We start from the raw sequence: 24,414 nt of genomic DNA, 5'->3' as shown, positions 1-24,414 counted from the left end.
CAAACCAATCAAAAACTAGGAATCACTTTCCAACAGCATTTGTGTTCTACATGCAAGAGCAAGTTACTGAACACTGAAGAGTTGCTTAAATGTCTCCCACACACATTCACACATATGATTTGCCTGTGACTGTTGATATAAAGGATTGTTGTTTAATTTTAACTGCACAGTAAAATTCTCCCCAAATATATATTCCCACTGCATACCAAAAGCCAAATAAGGACAAAAAAAAATCAGACCTATTATCAGGATCGCCATGTTCAGGGTGGACAACCATTTTTATTTTAAACCAAGCCCTCTCCATCAATTCACAATACGGTTATGCTTGTTCTTCAAGTGAATGATTAAGAGGAGGAGTTGGATCCTGCAGAAAGCAGGTGGCAGACTGGATGCTCTCTCCCCTTCTTCTCCAAACAGCTTGCCATTTGCTCTGAAACTCTTTTCTCAGGGTCAAGAAAACCTTGCAACCAAAATGCACCACAATACTGGGCACTGCAGGGGAAATCAGATACAATCACCTCCCACACCTCCCATGCTGATACAAGCCACCAGTGGAAGGAGGAATTTTACACAATACTCTTCAGTTGCCCCTGCCCTGCTGCCCTTAGTGCATTTTGATTGTGAGGCTCTCTCCCGATCCTCAGAGAGGAGCTGCCTGGGCAAGAGGAAAGCGGGAAAAGATCCTACTCCACTAACTTCTTGAGAGACTACTAAGGTTGGATCCAGCTCACAGCCTCTCTTCCCTCTCTTCCCCAAGAGAAAGCAGCCCAAAAGGATAATCAAAACAGTACTTACTACTGTGCACAATCGATCAACTGATACTCATTGGATCTCTCGTAGCAAGCTTTCACACCTTCATCTTGCCAAAGTGTTTTTGTATGTTCATAAAAGTCCTGAAAGCAAACAAAGGGAGGTAAGAACTCAGCAGGGAACAGGCACGGAAATAGTTAACGTGCTTTTATAAAATGTGTAACTGCTATTCAAATAAACATAGATGTGCAACATTAGAACTAGAAAGAGGTTTCTGCAAGAAACACTGTCCGTGATCTCCGTGTTCAGCAGATAGATTATAGTACAAAGTGTAAGTAGTATTGTAATATCTCCATAAATAAAGTCTCAGGAATTAAAGCAGGCACACACTCCGGTTCCAACAACGTAGGAATGTGCGATATCAGCAACTTTGTTTCTTCTAATATATCTACAATGGATACAAAAACAGCTTTTCTGTGACAAACAATGGGCAGTACCCTACAATCCATGTCTGGAAGGCACACAGACAGCTCTCCCAAGTTCCTCTACTTTCCTACAGCCCTTTCTGACCTCTGGGGTGATCATTCCTAGAGTCGCAGGATCCACGCAGAAGAGAATGGAAAACTAATTTCACCTCTTTGTCTCACTCACTCCAGCCCTCCCCCAAATCGGTGTGGCTGTTCCTCTCTTTGGCCTCAAGAACGATCATTCAAGGGGGTATGAAAGGGCTGTAAAAAAATGGAAAAGAACTTGGGAAAATTAGACACAAAGTGGTAGGAAAATGCCCAGTGGTTTGATTAAGGAAAACCTTTCTGCTTACCATGTAAAAAAATTATTTGCTGTATTGAAATCTAATATTAAAACTTCAGACTTTTTCGAATATTACGAAGAATAGTATTTGCAGATACGTACAATTGATGAGCAGCGGGAGCAGATAGCCAGAGCAACCCGAAAGGGACCCACAGCCATCACCTCACTTGGGAGGGGGCTCTCATCAATGACACCTCATTCTCTTCAGTGTCAAGGAATGCCGAACACTTGGAACATTCCCTGACATGGAACAGGATGGGGCAGCTCCCAATATTTATCAGCCATGTATTTTAACATAAACTTTGAAAGATTTTTTCTTTATAGATATCAACAACGGTATTCAACAGAATCTGCACCTCAGATTCCAGATTCTGCACTGTATTTCTCCGGCAGAAAACCAAAAAAGAAAAGCACCTTCCCTTAAGACTGGCTAGTACTTCTCCTTTCTGTTCAAAGAAACTCCAATGTTCATTCAAATGAAGAAAAATGCTAGCCGTATTCCAGAAAAAAAAAATCACTGACAAGATACCAAAACAGAAAGGATGACAGAAATCATTTTCATATTCTTGGGCTGCATGTTTTCCAAATACAGAGTTAATGGTGTTATACCAATCATTTGTTAAATCTATACAAAATAAGGAATTCTTTTAAAAAAAAGAGACAGAAAGACCAGGGATAAGGGTAAGGAACTTATGAGCTGCTTAGAGATTTCCAAAGAAGTATGATTTGCTTGTGTACGCTTCTTTTGGAATCCATTTTGAACTGGTGAATAAAGAAGCACTGGATGTTCAGGTTCCAAGAATATCTCTGAATGAACTCCCAAAATATTATAAACAAGTTGCACGAACCTTCTAACACCTTACAGTGTATATCCACAGAGCAAAAGATCTGAGGAACTCAACTTCTAACAACACCACTACATTATTAAAATAAGTTGTGCTCTCTGCATAGCCCAGAGTAAACGCAATGATAAGCCATAATTAGATCAGTTCTATGCTTCTTCCTCCCATTTGCAAACTTCTCCTTTCCTTTTCTTGTTGGCCTTAACCACAGCTCAATACAAAGTCTGTATCAACATTAACCCCCATTTAACACTGGACCAGGTTCACTCTTAACCAAGATTTTTTTCATTTCCCACTCAAAGATGGCAATATTAAGTGAAGAACTACATATGTTGAAAGCTACCACAGAAAATATACCAAAGAAGCTTGCCGTCATCTCAAAATTCAGTATCTTTCAGCAGGGCAGTTCACATGAATTGTGACCTGCCAAGTAAACTGAGTAACCATTTGTGAATCAACCCACCAACCCACCCCAAATCCACAATACCAAGATCAAGAATAAAGAAATCTATTTTAAAGATACAACCATAAACACATGAAACATTGAGGCGTTATTCATGATTAGTTCTCCCTTTGCACTCTATTGTAGAAGACCAGCATAATTAATGAGCACTATGAAGGCCTTTTAAAAAAAATGCTACAAAGCACGTTTCATGGAACAGCAATTCCATTCCTGCTAGTAGTAAGCACAAAAGTAATGCGTGATAGTTTTTCTAATAAATGTGGAATAAATGGGTACGGCCAGAAGATGAACATGTTTTTCTCACAGCTAAAAATGTAAACCCCTTTTGTTCTTAGGGAAATAGCAAACTACAGTTTCATGACTTCCCCAAAGTCTACTGATATAAAAATCACTTAGCTTGACTAAAAAATAGCAACAAAACTAATTCAGATCTCTGACTTTGCTGGGCAGAGTGCGCCACAATACAGCAGGCCAATTACACCAGGTTGAAACCCTCACACGTCTTTCCTGAACGCATCTTTAAGTCTTCTTCTACCCAACCATGTGCTCAACAGTGTTCCTACTTCTGCTGTAAGGAGTCTGCATGCGCAGTGCAGAACTAGAATGGCGAGAGTGCAATGGAGAGGCGTAGTGCTTAAGAGTGTTGCACTAGGATCTAGGAGACCAGGTTTGAATTTCCACTCTGCAGTGGGAGGTTGCTGGGTGACTGCTTGGCCAGTCACACACATTCAGCCTAACCTACCTCACAAGGTTGTTGAGAGGATAAAATGGAGAGGTGAATGATGTGAGCTGTTGTGAGTCCCCGATGGAGAGAAAGGTTTGATATAAATGAAGCAGGTAAAAGAGGTAACTTGATAAATATCAGGTCACTATTTTTTTCATTTTTAAAAAAACCTGGTAACGTGGAAAAATGCAATGTTGCAGAGAAAATGGGAAAACAGCATTTGAAACTATACTTACTTTTGGTTTTTATTACCAGCTCTGCAGAGAACCTGAAAGGAATCTGAAAGTACAAACCTCAACAGGACCAGATACAAATTACACTTCTTTTTGGTTAAGCCATTGGACAGTACTAGCACTAATTTGCAACAAAATATAAATGGGGAGAATTTATTCAACACAATTGGCAGTTTGTAAATAACAAAACTAGCCTGTACATTGGTACAGGAATGTGCATTTTTGGATGTTCCTGAGCAGAAATTACTCCCCAAACGCCTCATTTCATTTCAGCACAGGGATATCCAAAACGACACAAAGCACTCCCTTTGCAGGCGCAACAAAACTTCATCTCCCCAAATTTCGCAAGTGTTTTCGGTTCGGGAGACGAAGCAGGGGTGGTGAGGGAAAAGGGAATGAGAGAGAACATGCCCCACTGGGCTGTAGAGCAGAAACTGCTGTGGCCCTTTGTTTTAAAGATATACTGTGGTGCCACAGTGGAACTTTAAAGCTCAAAGGGTGTTTAAAGGGCCACAGCAGTATCAGTACCACACTCCAGCTGAGGATATTGTCACTCTCCCTCATAGCACATGGTGCTTTAGGGGGAGGAGGGACAGTGCACACATTAAGATGTATGTATGCAATTTATAGTCTGCCTTTCTCACTGAGACTCTAGGTGGAGTACACAGTGTGAGATTAGTACAGTTAGTATCAAGGACAATTTCATAAACAATACCATAGGGTAAAAAACCCACTATTTTACAAAGATATAACATTAGCAGGAATCCAATACAGAGTTCAAGAAATGATGAAACAGAACATAAGAACTTCTAGGGTTGACATAGGAGCACATATTTAAAGTAATAGATAGTACATAAGGCAACATAGTGGTGAAATCTATGGGTGAAGCCTATGGTCCCTTACTCATCAGTAGAGCAACTGAGACCCCTCCCTACAATACAAAAACCTTATTGAATAATTCAGTTTTGCAGCATTTGCAGAAAGCTGCCTCCTCAGGCAGAATGTTCCACAGGGAAGGGGCCACCACAGAGAAAGCCCGTGTAGGGGCTGCTGTTGATTTCACCCATGTGTTATGCTTTAATTCTACTTTTTTCCAAGGGCATAATTTCCCAGGACTGATATTCCCAAGTCCTTGAACTGGATTTCCATAGCACTATTAACAATCCCAACATTTTGGGATATGAAAATGCCCTTCCTGAAATCCTCATGAAAAATTTTGAAGCACGAAACCCTACAGGGGTAAGCTTGCATTTGTTTCTAAGTCTCACCCACCTGAAATCTAGTGCTAAATCAAGGATATAGTGACTTGTTTTCTTTAAATAGGCTAAAAGCTCTAACATTCCATAGTGATAGCCCATTCTGCAAACTAATATGGTGTGCAAAAGGAAACTGGATGGAAAATCCTCAAGGTCTTCTTTGAGACACTGATAACAGCCCTGAGGTGAAAGGTTAAGATAAAAAAACAAGACTGCTTGGTGGAAGAGGAGAGAACAGTAAGACACAGATGAGGATTTGAAAACGCAGACAGGCCACAAATGCAGCAATTTGGTTCTCAATTTCTATGCAACTGAGGCCCTGTTAACAAAGCAGCCTATGAACCAGCCCCCATGAACCGGATAGTTGTAGTAGCAGCTACTGCTACAATCAAGTGGAAATACCGAGTTCCTTTCTGCAGGCTGGTAGTGCTGCCACCACACTCTTCTGTTCAATCTTGTTCACACTGCCAAGCTTTTTAAGGCAGTGGAGACAAGGAACAAGGAAGTAGCAGCAATTTTTGTTTTTTGTCTGCGGTCCAAAGAATGCAGGCAGTGCCACAAAGAACAAGCAGCTGAGGGTGGCATGGGGGTTGCTGCTGGTGTGAGCAACTACAGGGCCAACTGCAGCTACAGGTGGTGGAAGCTTCAATGCCCATTCCTAATTTACAGATTCCTGGGTGAACTGGCTGATTTCAAGTCCCTTTCTCTCTACAGAGATGACCTCAGAGTTGTATGTAAAACGCACATCATATCCGTTCCAGACACTGTAGAGTTACCTTGTACTGTGCTCACGGGTGTTTATTTATTATTTATTTTTATTTATTTATTTCAAATTTCTATTCCGCCCTCCCCGTGAGCGTGCTCAGGGCGGATAACAACATATTAAAATACAATAAAAATTCATCGACATTAAAACAGTGTATTAATACACATTTTCAACATGTGTGGCTCAGCAAAGGTGGGTAGCCATGCTGGTCTGCAGTAGAACAGCAGGATTTGAGTCCAGCGGCACCTTAGATATCAACGAAATTTTCAGACTGTAAGCTTTTGAGAGTCTAGGAGCTCCTGATGGCCCTCCCTTGTTAACACCCCACCCACCTTTACCTGGGATATAAAGGCCCAGGGATCTCCATTCCTACTTGTGTCTGGAGCTCAGTCTCTTGAAAGCTTATACTCTGAAAACCTTGTTGCTCTCTATGATGGCACTGGACTCAAATTCTGCTGTTCTACTGCAGACCAACCCAGTTATCCACCTTAACTATCCTCATGGAAAGCACCCACATTCAGTCGCATGGAGCAGCACAGCGGATCTCAAAATTAGTTCCTTCAGTCTTAGGAAAATGCCAATGCCAATTTCCTTTCTCAGTTTTCGAGTCCTGCAGGGGACCCAAGTTGGTGCAGAGTAAATGTCTTTATGGACTTTATACGGTTCCCCCAAAATGTCCGTTTTCTGAGCCACCCTCAGCTGGCCCTGCTTACTGCAAAAACAAGCAGTTAATACATTTCCAAAAGACCAGAATTCTTGACTTCAAAAGATTTATCAAGCACAGATGACAGACTGATGGTCATGAGAGTGAACAAGTTAAAGTGTGCTTAAATATCTAGGTGTAGGTTTTCCATCGCCTGGCTCATGGAGAGCTCTGCTTTCCTATGCTATCGAGAATGCTCAAAAAGTAGTCTCAGCAACTTTGAAATTCTTTTTGAAAGTAGGTTCACATATACCCTATTAAATTAAGGGTTTTCAGGGCAAAGTGTTAACCCAATTGGTTCACAGTTATGCATATATAAGAATTATCACAAATTAGAACCAATCCAAATTCTTCAAATCAATATTTGGGGTTCTACACCGCATGCCCAACATCCTTCTCAGAGTAAAGTCAGGGTTGGTTCCACTTGAATTGCATGGCTGTTTTCAAGCAATATGTTTCTGGCTCAACATTCATGCCCCCCCCCCCAGATTAACCTCATTAGTTCCCCCAGATAATTATTGCACAGGGAGGAATTGAGGACAAATGACAACTTTGAGATTTTTACCCTCCCAGCTCTACAGCATCCCGAGTTCTTGGGAGCTAAATGAAATAATTACACAATGAATATGGGATATAGCCTTTCAAGTTGGGACCACAGGCCTAATTCGCTCTAGAGGCCAGTAACTGTGGCAAATATTTTGCCACAGCAGACTACCTCTATACATTAGAATTCCCTAAATACCACAGAGCCTTTACCTTGCCCAGCTTCAGTGCGCTACCATCAGCCCTTCATGAAGGGAAATACTCTCATATTCCATACTTCCAGCAGTACCTGCCCCTGTCCATTGGGCACATATGTAACATCCTTTTGCCCTGTTTTTTACAAGGTAAGGTAATGGTGCAAGCACTGTGTCGTTAATGACCCATGGGGGGACATCACATCACGTTTTCTTGGCAGACTTTTGTTATGGGGTGGTTTGCCATTGCCTTCCCCAGTCATCTACACTTTACCCTCAGGAAACTGGGTACTCATTTTACCCACCTCGGAAGGATAGAAGGCTGAGTCAACCTTGAGCCGGGTACCTGAACCCGGCTTTCGCCAGGATCAAACTCAGGTTGTGAGCAGAGCTTGGGCTGCTGTACTGCCGCTCACCACTCTGTGCCACAGGGCTCTTTTTACAAGAACATTAGGGAAATACATACTGACTCAATCTTGTCCAAGTATCTGGGTAGATCTGGTAACCTTTAAACCTCTATTTTTGTTGATAGTTTTGACAAAATCATCCTTACGGTGGCAAAATTTTGCACCTTGGTATGCTCAACAAAGAAGCAGTTGGTCCAGAATTTTAACAATTTTTTCATTTAACAGCGACATGAATCCCTTATAGAATGTATTATTCTTTTATGTATTACTTTTTATGTATTGTTGACTTGTTCAAAGTGTTTGATTGAGGATATAGAGGCACATGTAAAGGGGGGGTGGGTCTTAAAGCAGAAAACACAAATGGATATTTGATCCTTTAGCTCCAAAAGATAAAACAAGGGGCAAGGAAGAGCCAGGGAGAGCTCTGAATTGCTACTAGCTTCATATGGCCCTCTCAAAAACTTTGCTCTACAAAAAAGAAATGATTACAAAGCTCACCAAGTCAGCCCTGTCACACATTGTAGTAGGCATGTTACCTGGAAAGATGACAACCAGACTAGCACTTGCATGTTGGTTTCTTGTTGCCATAACATCAATTCATCTGTTGGCACATTCTAATAGAGCACATGATGTAACAGCGGCAATGCATGTTATTCCAGCAACTATATATTGAAACCTTTTAACAGAAGGACTCTAAAAATACCCTTCTACTATCCACAAAGAGCTGACCATAGTTTTGTCCAAGATGAAGGATCATAATTTTACGATACACTATAAAAACTTGGCCCTGAAAGGTGACCATTCCATCACAGCACTGGGTTGCTTTCACTGTCTATCCCTCTGTTAAAGGATATCCAAAAACTTCTTTACATATCCACCAAAAGATCAACCAACCCACAAGAATCTGAAAGAACCTTACAAGTCAGCCAGTCTAGCCATCTGCTGATAATACCTAGACAATATGGTTCTTTTGCTCAGTGAAGCACTACTGGACTGACATCCTAACTCCAAGGTCCAATTTGGCCTATCTAGACAGATTTCTGAAAGGTATTCGGAGAGTTAGAAATGAATTTTCATTACTGGTAAAGAAACTGAAGCCATCAATCCCTTGAATATATGAAAAGCAATTTTTTCTGAAACATGAAGGATAGGGCTGAAGATCATGTTGTCCCAGTAAAAAAATTCAAATGCTCAGAATTAGATGATGACACCCTACGCCTGAAGGCCTCCTAGTCAGCTATGAGACAGACATAAACAGCCTTCCCATACCAAAGTCAGTTCCAGTTCAATGTGTAAAACCTATGAATTCCCACAGGTTTAAAAACCTGCAGGCATGTGGGTAGCTTGTGATGGGTATTTTGTAAGCCACGGTCATGAAATCTGCCAGAATTCATCCACTTATCTATGTTGGCAGTTCAAGAGCCTTTGGATGTGCCTCCACAGACAGGACAATTCTGTCCTGACTGTTCTGGCATTGGGTCAGGGAGCTCTTCTCTGAGGAAACCTGTGCTGTGCAAGGCAGAGAGAGCCTGCTTACCCTGTTTTCAGGTAACTCTGGCCAGGGAGGGTTCTACTAAAGGTAGAGTAATGTCATTACAGGCTTCTCTGTAAACATCCTGGTTGGCAAAGTTGGGCTGAATGCACTGCTCCTCACAGGGAAGTGCCTGTGATTAACCCAGGTTACTTCTGTAGACATGGCCAAAATGGGATGTGGAGGTGTGCCTCCAACAGACTGGTCTGTATCTAGGAAGTTCTAACAGGAGCTGCTATGCACCACTGCAGGCCTATCAGGAGTTCTGACTTGCCTGAACGGCCCCATTTTTTCAGTATTATTGAAACAGAATAGCCCAGAGTGCCTTTGGTTCCATCACTTTTACAGCCTAGCAGGAGCTGGCCCTCTTCCAAGCAGAAGGTAGGGATTTACTCAGACTCTTTTATCCAAGCTCTGCTACAATTGCATCCCTGAGCATCTTGCAGAATTTCAAGGTGTAGTCTGGGAGTGTTAAATCTAACACTGTACTAAAATTTTAATTGTAGACGAGATTATAAGTGAAAAGTAACACCACATTTTAATTCTTCAAATTTTGGAAACAAAGCAGAGCTGCTCATTTAAGCTAGAACATATGCATTCTGATAAAACTAGTATTAAAAAGCCAGAATTCATTTTTCCCCTCCTACGCTGTGGTCCCCCGACCTCCTGACAAGTTCTTGATCATTTTTCTAAGACTGGGTATACAAGGCCAATTTGCTTCAGCTGTTTATTAGGAAACATCATCCTTACACTTAAGAGAATTTCCCAATACAACCCATAAATGAATGAGCAAGAAATGGAGAATATTTGTGATTATTTATGGGAGTTCAAGGCAAGGAACCTGGAGAACTTCTCCACACGGGCAAACCATAATACACAAAGACAACACAATGTTCTGCACAGGAAGGAAGTTATTGATTTGAATGTAGCTGCGAGTGAAAGCAGGTACAGGCTCCACTCTCTGCGAGTGAAGCAGACGGTATCATTAAGAATCTATTTATAGCAAAAGGATGAGGAAAGGTAAATTAGGCACGATAAATATAGAAATTTAAAACTGCAGTACCCTCAAACTGTTTTGATGTTTTATTCCTTTCTAGGGAAAAAGGGAAAACTGTTGCAAAGAGGAAAAAGTACAAGATAAATCACTTGAAATAACCCAAGAATGGAGGGGGGGGGAATGAGCAGCTGTGTAATAACAACAACAACATTTGATTCATGTACTGCCCTTCAGGACAAATTTATGCCCACTCCGAGCGGTTTACAAAATGTGTTATTATTATCTTCACGACAGGTAAGGATGGGTGGGTGAAGCTGAGAGAGCTCCAAGAAGCTGTGACTGACCCATGGTCACCCAGCTGGCCTCAAGCGGGGAATCAAACCCCGCTCTCCAGATTAGAGTCCTGCCCCTCTTAACCACTACACCAAACTGGCTCCAAGTGTTGTTATGCTTAGGGGATGTAGCCATCTGAACGCCCACAGTACTACAGCCCAATCTCATGAAACAGAAGCGGCTGCTTCTGCCACTCCCAAAGCTCAGGAGGGATTCCAAACAACACTTTTTTTAAAAAAAAAAACTCACAAAATGGCACGGGAGACACTTGTCTGAAGAAGGGCGCTCTGTCTCTCAAAAGCCCACGTCCTGAAAATCTTGTTGGTCTCTAAAGTGCCACTGGATGCAAATCCTGCTGTTCTACTGCAGACCAACATGGCTAACCATCTAAAACTATCCTCAAGAGACAAGACTTGGAGGCCTTTGTCAACTGGAAGGCAACTGAATTTTTCTTCTCTTTCAGGTCATCAGTATACTATGAATATTGGTCATGTGTGGCTTTCACCACCGGTACATGGAGGCAAGGGGGCTAGTTAAACTGTTAGAAGCAGGACAACTGTGGACTTGTTTTTGAAAGGCTGTTCGCAGTATTTGCCTGCAACATTCTTGAATGTATTGTTGTTACCATATCTTGTAATACACCTTGAATCTCAATGAGAAAGGCAGAATAACAACAAGAACTGCAATAATAAACATTTGTGGAACCTAAGCAATCGGCAAAGGGTGCATTTTGCATCTGCATTTTTTTTCAGAGATGAGGCATGACAATTTTAGTGCTGCACCCTAACAGCAGTATTACTTGGAGGAAATGTATCTTCTCACCAATAACAATGGTGCATTTATTGTGCTATAAACTAAAAAGGGCTTTAAAATGGAAACACATCAGTTTGCATATTAATAATAATAATGCCACCACTGTATGCAGACGTAGCATTAATTTGTTGTTTACCTGCTTCTGAAAAAAAAGATGGCACGCACTCTATTAAAAGGTGTGTACAGGAGTTACACAACATTGCAGTTAAAACAAGAGATTCAATTTCGTTAGGACAAAGTTCAGCGCCCCATGAAAGTACGTGTTTCATAACAGGAGTTTTAAATAGGTCATTGCCTAGTAAACCTTATGATTAAAGGTCAGACAAAGTCAGGATCAAAACTGAAAAAAATTATACATATGAATATATATTCCTCCCTTCTGTTTAGCTTTTAGAAATATAAATAACCCCTAAACTTGGGCTGCAAAGCCCCTTACAACCATGCCTTATAAACTGTGGCCGCACAATGTTTACTTTCGTGTTAGCTGAGCAGCCCTACAGCATTCCACTTACAGTCAGGGAGAACGTCACCTGCTGAGTTCATATCAGCACCACAGCAGGATCTTGGAAAGAGGGCATTGTCCATCTTATGGCAAAGTAATAGAGGGGTGCAAAAACGTTTGTCGTTTCAGATTTGAAACAAAGCATTGCTCCCTCCCCCAAACATCATTTATTTTCTTCGTCAGTTCAGCGATGCTTCTGGTACTGGCATTCATTCCTTGAGAATGTTGCCATGGAATTTTCTGTATGTGACACTAGAAGATGGAAACACGGTCAGTACTGTATCAACATTCTGCAATGAACCCCTAGCAGCAGCCAACCCTTCACACTTTTTCACATCTTTTTTAAACTGGAATTTTAATGATGTAACAATATGTATATAAAGTTCCCTGAATTCCTAGCTTTCTTTTTAAAAGTCTCTAGCCTCTTTTGCTGTGGAGATATGTCTTTCCCCTTATATATTTGCAACAAAAAGGGCTAGAGGCTTCCCACACAGCCAGACCTTTCAATGTACAAGCCTTAAGGTCTTCTGAAAACTTCACAAACACAGCAAAAACCATTTCAAAAACTGTTGGTGTGAGAAGTGGCATATCTGTTTGTCTTTTTTGGCAAGGCATGCTGAAGAACTAGTGAAACTGCAATAATTTTTTCCAATATGCCATTGTGTGTAATTAAACGTTAAGGTATTGAAAACAAGAACGAAACTGACTCAATCTCTCCATGAAAAACAGTAATATTTAATGTGCGTACTTGGACTCTTTATGTTTTGCTTCGTCACTCGTTTCAATCGGGATACATTGTCTGCATTCTTCTCTGGAAATTAAAAGCAGCGTTTTAATTGCTGCTTGAAATATGCATGCCTGATGTTATCATAAAGGAAACGAACATACCTAGGAATAGTTTAATGTTATCGGCAGTGACTGGCATATATCTGCAGCTGCACATGGGGCATTCTGGGACAGGGCGAAGGATTACTTAACATTCTCCTCAGAACCACATCAGAAGGGTTTTTGTCTTGGCTTCTGGGTGTCTGCATCAAGAATAGTTTTAGGTTTACAAAGAAAGAAGGAAGCAGAAACAATTTGGGGCAGTACTTTGCACAGCATCTTGTCATGTGTCTGACAGCACAGGCTATTCTGAACCTCACTGCAGCATGTTTTGTGAAGTTTCAACTTTTATGGCTTCAGAAAGTATACAGAAATTTTGCCTTCAAAAGTATCCTTCAGGTGCCTTTACATATTAAAAGGAAAAAACTTTTTCTCCTGCTCTCAACAAAACATTAGGCATGTTCAGTGTGTTCACTTGAAAGATTTTTTTCCCCTGTTCTATTTTTATATTCAGCTATGTACTGTCAGTTTTTAGAAGCCCTCAAGTTACCAGTGGAGGAACAAGAAATTCCTGGCTTAGTTCTGTGGCATGTCAGACAATCAGACCTCTATTAATGCAATCGTTGGATCTCTATATATAGTCTTCAACAAGCCATTGAAACTTCCATAAGATTCCACGCCTCTGTTAACTTCTGATTATTAACACTTAGTGTCACAAGTTCTACCAGCTTCTGGAGCTATGAATAGTGGGCTGGACCCCAAGAGCCAGGAGCCTTTGAAATTATTTAATGGTAAAGCAGGATATGAATACTTTCAACTCAAAATAGCACAGCTCTGGCTGTGGAACCATCTTCCCTTCTGCCTCTTTCCCACGGAGTTCCCCTGTAACTTCTAAAAAGCTGCTCCAGAACGGCTAGAGATACATTACACTGGCCTGCAGTTTTGGGGTGGGGGTCCACAGAAACCTGGCATCCTCTCTCCCCCGCCCCGCTATTTGTGTGAGCCAAAGCACCTCCCACTCATCCAAGGTACCCTCTAGATTCTGCAACGGGGGATGCAGTACTCTGCGGGTGCTCCTTCCATAAGGCAAGATATTACGGGGGGAAGAAACCGGCTGAGGCAGAAGCAATACAATTCTCCCCATTTATTAAACTGTAATGTTTCAGGAAGAGAAAGATAGCAAGTGTCGCAGCCCCCCCCCCGCAAAAAACATTGGCATTTAAAATGATATATAACACCTGTAAGACAGGCCTGTGTTGTTATTACCCTATTTCAGATACATAATCTTTCACTTGCAATACCGTACCAGCATGACAACAAACAACTTTTTTGTGCTTTAAAAATGTGTGTGTGTGTGTGTGTGGGAGGGGTTATCAGTAACTTGCATATAAATCCACCAGTACAAAAAGTTGCCCCCATTCTATTACTAAAGAACAAGAAAAAAGCCACGGAAACAGTAATATGTTTAAAGTGCACCGTGCCAAATTGTTAGTTATTTAATCACAATCCTAAAGTCTAAAGTGCACAGTGCAAAAAATGAACTCATAGTCACAAAATTCAATTACAATATGTTCACATCCAACAATCCAAGTAATTAATTACAATATGTTCACATCCAAGAATCCACGTAGTAGTATAATCACATCAGAGAATCTTTAACACTCAACTGCACATGTTTCTTTAACTCTCAACAGAGACTTGTAGTCCATATAAATTCTTATAACAGTGTCCTCTTAAAGTTTCTTTTCCAGGTAGACTCCCGTAGATGGCAATCTAGGCAGAACCCTCTGGAACTCACAAGTCTCGACACAAAGGAGAATTCACAGGAAGCCAGAACTTCTCCTGTTTCGCACCCACCTTTTCAATTGGGTCAACAGAAGCATTAAAAATCTTTTCAAGCAACTGGAACTGGAGATAATCGCTAGTGGAACACTCTTGAAAAGGAGGGTGCGAAACAGGAGAAGTGATGGATTCCTGTTGAGTGGTTCTGAACAGCTGTGAATTCTCCTTTGTGTCGAGACTTGCGAGTTCCAGAGGGTTCTCTCGTCCAGGAGATGGCATTTGCCTAGATTGCTTCCGTCTACGGGAGTCTACCTGGAAAAGAAACTATAAGAGGACACTGTTATGAGAATTTATATGGACTACAAGTCTCTGTTGAGAGTTAAAGAAACATGTGCAATTGAATGTTAAAGATTCTCTGATGTGATTATACTACTACGTGGATTCTTGGATGTGAACATATTGTAATTAATTACTTGGATTGTTGGATGTGAACATATTGTAATTGAATTTTGTGACTGTATAAGTTCATTTTTTGCACTGTGCACTTTAGACTTTAGGATTGTGATTAAATAACTAACAATTTGGCACGGTGAACTTTTAACATATTACTGTTTCCACGGCTTTTTTCTTGTTCTTTAGTTAGCATCCCCGTGGGGCCCTTCTGTCTATTCCCATTCTATTACTGGTAGACTGTGCTGGGGGGTGGGGTCTGCCACTCCCACAGCCTGCAGAGAGCAGCAAGAAGGTATATCGGGCCTTGCAAGCTGGAACCACTGCGGTGTGGTCTCGCCTTCCATGCTTTATGGTCAAGCCCCAGAAACCACAGAGGAAGAGAGGGCAACCTCTGTATCAGCTGAGGAGTCTAATTGCAGCCCAGTTGCCCCACAGAGGGAGACGCCTTCTCTGGACTGGGTGGGTCTGAAGGGAGGAAAGTGGGAAGAGGGTTAACCTGCACAGCACTGAAAAGAGTGGAGAGAAGGAAATGGTCCGGTGGGAGTACATGCACAGAGTGTGGGGGACAAAGGAAAGAGCAAAACAGCTCCACCTTATACCCACCCAGCAGCCCCTGGGGTAGTGCCATCAGTATCAGCAGCTCCAACAACCAGTGAGCCCAGCAAAGGCTTCTGCAATGGCTATCACAGGGTGTTGACCTCAGAAGATGTGCACCCAGCTCATTATCCAGCAGAGGAACTGCAGCAGCTGACAAATGCTGCTCTTCTCTGTGAATTGCACAGGATGACAAGAGGTGGTGGAGGCAGCTGGAGAGTGGGGTGGGGGGCTAGAAGGAGAAGGCCAGAAGACAGAGGCTGGTAAGAGGAGGCCTTATGTTTGCTGGCCTCTTGGGGGAGGGAGGTCACCTTACCTGTTTTATGTAGTGGCTTTCTTCTTTTTTAAGAGAACTTTGTCTGCTATTCAGGGCCATCTCACTTTCCAATTTAAATCCACAAAAAAAGGAAAAAGGAAAATATTTCCTTAAATGTTTGCATGGTAAGGGTTTTCGAGGATGAAGTGATGTTAAAGTTTAGAAAGTCTGAAAACCAATGTCAGTTATACTCAAGGCACAGAATTTTCTTGAAGTGTGTATTCTGTGCAGTGCTGCCTAAATGGTCCCATTCTATTTGATCAAATGCCTTTTGGGCCTTAAAAGAAAAAAACCACTTTCCCCTCACAATTAGATCTTTTTTTTTTTACACCAGTAGTTATTCTACATATTTCCTGAGACCAAAATAAATTATCCAAGAATTGAAACTTGACAATATAAATTAACATTAAATAATTTTCAATTCAAAAGTGACATGATTTAGGCAGAAATATATATATATTTTTACCTTTGAAACCTTTTTTTTTTGGCCAGCTGACAGAAGGTTTTCTCTTCTGATGTTATTACAATTCTACCTTAATTCTAGCTTTACTGCCGCAGTTTTTATACTGAAGATTGAATTCTAGGGTTTTCCTTTTGGGGAGAAGAAGGGAAATTTACACTATTGCTTTTTTATTGTCAGTTTCTTAGTTTTATTGTTATAAGCAGCCTTGTCAGGTTATCTAACCAAACAGGTATAGCTTACTGAAGCAAATAAATTTATTAGACAATTTGTTAGGTTTTGTTAAATACAACATTTCTTCATTCCCAGTAAGATCAACATTCAGTTACTACAATCAGAAGTCAATACTGATGCATGCTTATTACTAAAATCATGAGGGTAATCCACAGCTACTAACCAGGAAACTTTACTTATCTTTTATTAAGAGTGTTTTAACATTCTGTTCCAAAGTTAGAAAATACTGCCCTGTCTTCTTCCAGTATTCCAGCAATTCTACACACTTGTGTGCATCCAGTTAGCCAGTGATGATATACAACAGGTCCTTCTCATCCATCTTTTGGGAAAATCCAAACAAGAGCTTGGATCCACCACATGTGCTTCTGCTGACAGAATGATTTCAGTCCATGGAGTTCAACTTTCTTGCCACCTCTCTCTGGCTGCAGCCCCAAATGTATACCCTATGGACGGGGGAATCTTGCAACGTAGCAGGAGGGAGGATGCAAGAAATTCATGCTCCATCCCTGTTCCCTCTGTGGAAGTGACTTTGTGCCCGTACTCTTTTAATCTTGTCATTTAGTATTTTAAATGATTGAACTTTGTTCTTTCAGTGTTTCTGTGCATTCTGAATAGTTTAATTTTATTTTGCAAGTTACTGTCTTTTCTAATTGACACTAAACGAAAAATTAGATTTTGGATATTTAACTCCTTGCTTATACCCCCCATTGTCTTATCTGCTGCTCTACATCTTCAAGAACTTTTAAGCATCTAGGGATAACAGAAAGATGTTTAGTGTACCGGTTCACATACATTTTCAAAACAAATGTAAATCTTAGAGGAGACAGCGAAAGGGAAAAGAATATCTACAGAAAGACCAACACAGAGACATTAAGTTGAGAGTAAAAGTAGGGTTTAGGTGCAAATACTATCCACATGACAGTTGAAGCAAAGCCGAAAGAAAAGCAAAGGGTTCAACTTGTGTTATTTTTTTTAAATGAATCCCGAGGACTTTTCTCCTAACTCGCCTACTCACATTTGTTTCTAGAGAGCTATTCTAAGCGTGTATTGCTCAAAGAACAGTTTGTATAAAGAGGACAAAGTGCACATGCAATTTGGAAGGCAGGAATCGAAAGGGGAAAAAACAACGACGCAAGGAGACAGAGCAGGGCAGACTCCCTTTTGCTGCCTGCAACTTGATGAATGCTTTAGCCTTGCAGGTTCAACAAGCACAGAAAGACAGCAAGGATTTTAACTATGGCTTTCCATTTCATAACTGGTGATGAAGAACCACAAAAGAGAATTAACATAATCCTTAAATTTGCTGCAGTTCTAAATAAGAAACCTGTTTAGTGAGTTCACATAAATTCACAGACTAGCAATAGTGCTTGGATGCTCTCCTAGAGTTCTGCTTTTGTATTTTTGAGGTGGGAAGCTACCTCAAACTATATGTTTTGTGTGCTTGCTGGTGCAAACCTGCCCAGCATCCATCTAGGATGCAAAATGCATGAGACAATCATCACATGTTAACTTATTTCATCACCACTGCAAAAAGCTGTGGGCTGCTGACCTCAGACAAGTAGTGTTTCAGCCGCAGTCTAACCTTAAGGACCTCCTCTCACGGCTCTGGTACACATGAAGGCTTATATTATTGCAGCTGAAATGGCACCATATACATGGCATACAGTTCCACGCTACTTGCTAACAAACCTGTTTAGACGCCTGTTCTTGCTCTAAACCAGAGTTGTGGAATTGAGATTATGCAAAAAAACACAGGTGTGCTTCAACTGCAGCCTGATACCGCAGCCTGCCCCATTCCCAGATCAACCTCCTCCTGTCCTTAACAAGATCACTGTATGGTGTGGGATGGAAGCGAAGGAAAGTGCTGGTTGACCAGCACAAGCAATTGCTGTATTGCGTGTGTGTGTTATGTGCCACTGCTTCCAACTTGTGGCAACCCTATGAATGAAAGACCTCCAAAGCCTCCTATAATTAACTGCCTTGTTCAGATCTTGCGAACTGGAGGATGTGGTTTCCTTTATTGAGTCCAGCCATCTCATTTGGGGTCTTTCTCTTTTCCTACTGTGTTCAACTTTTCCTAGCATTATTGACTTTTCCAGAGAGGCTTTTCTCATAAAGCTGCTGTATTACTGATAGAGTTAAGAGTTATTTTCTGGTATCCGTGCAAAACAGAGAGCCATTATGTCCAACATCCTAATTCTACACCATATACTTGCAGCACAGCAGTTCTTACAAATAGACCTGAAAGGCAGATACAAATGAATGCCATGCTCACCAATCATGTTCAACTGTACCACAGTTGCTAAGAGATCGAGGATGGAGCTATATGCTTAATTTCTTTTTTAGGAAATATAACACAAAGGGCAGCTGGTGGGGTTACGATTTAAAGGGAGAGAGAGGCCTGTGGCTTAATGAACGTGTCAGATAGAAAGCTAGCCAAAGCAACACCTTGTGAGCATGCATGTGCACACATACAGCTGAAAAGCTGTTCCTGAAGATCAGTGACCCTCTGGAAAAGGAAGCAAAGAAATGACACTGGAAAACAAAAATCAGCAAACCCAACCAGAAGTGACTTCTACTTAGAAGGAGATGGCTGGATACCACCCAATAACAACTGCAACAGACAAACCACACATAATGGCGCGCTTTAGACTCAAGCATCCGCTAGACTGAAGCAAGCCTGCTAAAACAAAGTTTTCTTCTTTACACACAGCGACACTACGCTCAGGTTCCTTATTCACAGGTTATCTGCAGAAAAATCTTGTTACAGGCTGGAAAAGGGTATTTGCCTCTCTTCTTCCTTGTTTTTTCGTATTAAATAACCTGACCTTACCACTAATCCTATCAATTTTAGCACTGTAGTACAAAAACAGTGACAAGGCAGCTGGCTGATTTTATACAAAGCTGAATATTTTTCAGAAGCTGTGATGCAACTGGAGATTCCCATTACTTTGCTGCAAACGTCAACTTGCACCCTTTGACTTCATTAAAAACAGGTTCTTAGTGCCTTGCTCCTATGTGGACATCTACTCTAGAAGCAAAGTAAGTCTCTCTCTACCACATTTATGGAAGAACTGCTGTAGAGTGCTGTGAACAGGTTCATAATTCAGCTCATGAGCTACACAAGAGGCTTAATCAGAATATTATCTCTCAGCCTCAGAACCTCGGTCTAACTTGAAGAAAGGAATACCTTACAGGGCTTGTGCGCTAGGTTTTAATATATAATGGCCCAACAACACAAATGAAATATTGGACAGCAACAACAAAGAGTGAATGCAAGGTGTGTTTCTGCCTCAAGAAACTGTCAATCAAAATCTGGGGTGAGGGGATTCCAACAAAAGGAAAGGAAGGTGAAGGGAAAAGTCATGCATAAAAATAGAGGGGAGAAACATGAAAGGAAAGGTACAAATGTGAGCAGATGCAGATGTAGAACTTCGGCTCTATATTCTGGTTTGTGAAACAGCACTGAAGCCTACACAAAGCTAAAGACTCCCAATTTTTTAAATAAACCCTCTCATTTTCCTTTCTTTTTTTTACCCTAACAACAACCATTCCCAAACTGGCATATATTAAAACAAAACAGCTGAATAGTATGGTTTGAGGAACAATGTGTTTGGGGGTGGGGGTGTTACCGACGTTTTAGGGATATCATTCTGAAATTTTGAAAAGATCACGTTAACAGCTTTGCAACAGGCAGCGTTTGTACATCCTGCCCCACCACTTCTATGAAGCAAATGGAAGCCCTGTGCTCTACTGCTTCTGTCCCCAGGCTTCGGTTCAACTGGAAATTGCCATTACTAGCCAAACCGTTTGGATGATTCAACACAAAAGGTGAGGCTATACATCCAGTTCTGCAGGTGCTGTCATATTTATTTAGCAGCTAAATGAGAGGCTTTTTTTAGAAACAGGAAGTGTGTTCAGCAAGCCAGCCAGCCAACCCACCACTGTGTATAAAAAAGAAACAGTGTTACGCAGGCTCTCTAGATTTCTAACAGGCCCTCATTTCATTTCACTGCAAAAAAATAAGGCAGCCCTTCCCTCTCAAATCTAACTGTTCATATGGTTTACCAGCAAAGTAGGTACAAGCAAATCTCTTTAGAGAGCATGCAACAAACAGTATTTGGATTTCTACAAGGTTGTGAAGGGATCAACATTTCTGCATGTTCTTTTATTTTATTAGATTTCTAGTCTGCTCTCCCCGCAAGCAGGCTCAGAGCAGAGCATGACACAGTAATATGCAAAAAAAATATAAAAACAAGGGTAGCAATGACAGTATGTTAAAAACATGAATACAGCGTGCACAGTCCATCCCCATTCTTTAGATAACAGGGCCCGCAGGGCAGGGTGACCATCCACTCTTTGCTACCAACTTTGGGTTGCTAGTTAAAGGATAAATAAAGGCTAAAAATAAAGCTGAGCAATCATTTCAGAAAAAAATATATTACAGATGTGATCCAACCAACACTAAGCTCTCTAAAATCCCTCAATTTCAATGGGAGAAAGAGACATAATAACCTAAAAAAAGGATTGTACCCTATATTTGCACAAAATCATCAGAACTCTATCAAAATATTTAGACCAGCAAAGTCAAAAAGCTAATTACAGAATACATCAAGCAATACTTGTATTACAGGATGAATTTTAACCATGCGAAACAAGCTTCCAAATCAGTTTTTACCTCAATTGTACTGATGCTATGCATAAAATATCCAACCATCATAATTAATTGTGACAATTATCACATAGTATGGTGCTACATGAAGGAGTCAAACTCTTGCGTTACAGCTGAGCTACAGCACCTCTCTGAGCCCGGGAGCTCTGAGCACCAGAAATTCTTCAAAGTTCATCTGCTCCTTAATGATGCAAACAACGTTCAGAGCAAGTTAGTTAGAGCAAAACCAAAACCGGGGAAGCAAGGCAGGGCGTGCTGACAAACAGAAGAAACACATGACTAGAATCCTTTCCCTTGATATTCTCATTTTCTATTAGCACAGAAGAGTATTTTTCAACATGGAAGAGCATTCAAGCAAGACTGGCCCACTTGTTATCTGAAATAGTGCAATCTGTTCTACTGTCTCATTCTTCTGTATATGCAGATCCAGCAGCCTTAGGGCCAAACCAAGTATGATTCAGAGAGATCTGTGAACAGGCCCACTGCATTTTTTTTTAAATGTAAGGAGCTCAATTCTGATTAGGATGGTGAGGATTACTTCAATCTGCACCTCTACTCCAACTTGCAATCTGCCCTATGGAGTGGGAAAACAGGTGGCTTAAACAGTTTGCAGTCTCTCTCTCTCTTGCTCTCTCACACAAAAGAAGGGGGCCTGCAAGGGTTCATGGGGGGTATGTCATCCCGCCCCCCGCATCCTGTCCCCTAACAGCCTGCACAGCCTCTCCCCTATGCTTCTCACCTGCCAACCAATTTATCTTTATCCCGCCTCCCCTCCCTGCTGACTGGCTGCCTCTCCCCCTTTCTTCTTCTCTTGCCCACCAAACTACTTTTTTCTGTTCTTCCTAACTATTTATTTATTTTATTTATATCATATTTGTATTCTGCCCCCCACCCCCCGCAAGCGGGCTCAAGGCAGATAACCTTAAAACCATTTTAAAATGTTCCACGTTAAAACATCATATAAAAATAGCAGCACTCTTTTGCCTGGCGGCAACAATACAACTAATAACCAACGATACAGCAATACAACTGGATAGAGCAGCACAGTAACAGCAGCTGAAAAACAAACAGTGGCGGGCAACTTTCACAGGGAGGGGGGTAGATCTTGCATCCTCCAGCCAGTGGAGGCCCAACCTCAGCCATGAGCCTGGCAGAACAACTCTGTCTTACAGGCCTGGCGGATAGTAAATCCTGTCGGGCCCTGGTCTCAGTAGACAGAGCGTTCCACCAGGTTGGAGCCAAGACTGAGAAAGCTCTGGCTCTAGTCAAGGCGGGCCTCCTTGGGGCCAGGGACCAATAACAGTTGTTTTTCTCCCGATCTGAGGGTCCTCTGGGGAATATAGGGGGAGAGACGGTCCCTCAAGTATGCTGGCCCCAGTCCACACAAGGCCTTATAGGTCAATACCAGAACCATGAACCTGATCCGGTACTCCAATGGCAACCAATGCAGCTCGTGCAGCCAATGCAACTCTGATTGACAGAACCCAAGGCACAGAAGACTCAGCAACATCACTGTGGTTATGCAGCCCTCAAAATGGCTACTGACATGTCAGAATGTATGCTTGTAAGATCTATGGGCATACATCTCTTAAAGCTACAGATGTTTCTTTTTGGAGGGGTTAATGCAAAGTGTTAATTTTTTTTATTTCAGATTTTTCTGCAAATCTGAGGCTTCCTTACGGTTTGTAGAAAAATTCACCCTCTCCATTCCTGGCCTGATTGTATAGATTTTCCACATTCTAGGGCCCAGTTCAGAATGAGAAGATGGCACCCTGGCTCCAAAGAGGAGAAGACAATTCACTCAGTTTAGATGCTGCAGACTGCAATTTAGAGGCTGGTACTGAGAAGATTATCAGAAGATCATGCCCATTAAAAACAAGGAATTTACCATGTTAATTTGGCAATATTTAGAGAGAAAACAACACACTACAGGCATGTAGTCAAAAAAGAGGGAAAAAATCAAAGAAATTAAAACAACACTTTTCACTGGCAATGTCCAAAAATATAGGAACTTAGTTATAAAAGAAGAAAGAGGAAAGCAAAGCAAAGCTTGATGAATCCTGAAGGAAAAAAACCCAACAACTTAGAAGGAAGAAAACTCTTCCCTCCCCCTCGATGCCTGTGCAGAAAGGCAAAATCCTACTCCCCCCCCCGGGGGGACGGCAGATTAGAGTTCCAGTTCTTTGGCTGGAGTTCTAGAATGTTCCAGAACTGTTTCTGTACAGTCACAGAACCCACCTCTGTGTGTGACTGCAGTGACGCCATTAGGATAATCATATACATGCTACACGATGTTTAGTTGGACATTAAGCTCACCCTTCTCCAAGAGAAAAAGTTGAAAGCCTGCATTTCATCCAAGGAATAATCACAGAGCAGAAGGAAACAATCGTGTATTTTAACAGGGTCCACTTCCATGTGGATTTTCATGTGTTTCTTAATGCCAAGGCAAGGGGATCAAAATGGCCCATACACATTTTAATGTAGAGAATAAGCTCCAAGACCTCCTATCGCAATCTATGTTCAGCCATGTCCTCTGCTCTTGTTCTGAAGCAGTGCAGAAGGTGGGTGGGGGGAAAAAAATCCACCCACAACCGTCTGTTGCAGGCTATTTCATATCCCACTTTCTAATGCCTGCGAGGTGCTCATTACAGAGCAACAGGAGGAAGGCTGGAGGAAGTGGTCAAATGTGTGACACTGACATTTTGGTATGTATGGAAAAAATAACCAATATATACCGTACAACTTATACAGGGGGTTGGTTTAAGGAGCCAGAAATTTTATCTGTTAATTTAGCACCACCAACATGCACCCAGGTCATTTTTTTTTTAATCTCGCAAGAAAGAATTCCAGCAATTTGTTATACAATTGCAGGCGACTGATTGTATCATGTTTTGTACCAAGAGAAACCAGTAGCATTGGAAAGAAACTCTGAACCCACTGCAATGTACAATACAGTTGGAGGAGGGATGAAAAACCAGTCCAAAAACACTGATACAAGCTGTGCCTGCCATATTGCACCCCAACACATCTTGTCACATGCCACAAACAAAAAACTGTCCAATAAATAAGCAAATGTCACAATTTCTAATATGCTAAATAAACAGAATTTTAAAAAACTGCTAAAAGGACATAGGGTTCATTCAGACACCATTCATTCTCTTATACATATGTAAAACGGACCTTTGGACACTTAGACCCTTCACGGTAAGTG

At 41.4% G+C, this 24,414-nt stretch overlaps 1 protein-coding gene across 3 annotated transcripts in view; it reads right to left on the bottom strand.

Annotated features, from left to right (window-relative positions):
• GNAS (GNAS complex locus) overlaps positions 1-24,414 on the bottom strand; it is a 235,138-nt gene that overhangs the window by 47,109 nt on the left and 163,615 nt on the right. For all 3 annotated transcript variants that reach the window (XM_054979786.1, XM_054979787.1, XM_054979788.1), the window contains exon 5: positions 796-893. In XM_054979786.1, the coding sequence (XP_054835761.1) occupies positions 796-893 (98 nt within the window). The remainder of the gene's footprint in view (positions 1-795; positions 894-24,414) is intronic.

Source organism: Eublepharis macularius, chromosome 5, assembly GCF_028583425.1.
Source record: "Eublepharis macularius isolate TG4126 chromosome 5, MPM_Emac_v1.0, whole genome shotgun sequence".
Lineage (NCBI taxonomy): Eukaryota > Metazoa > Chordata > Lepidosauria > Squamata > Eublepharidae > Eublepharis > Eublepharis macularius.
This window is presented reverse-complemented; position numbering and strand designations above follow the sequence as displayed.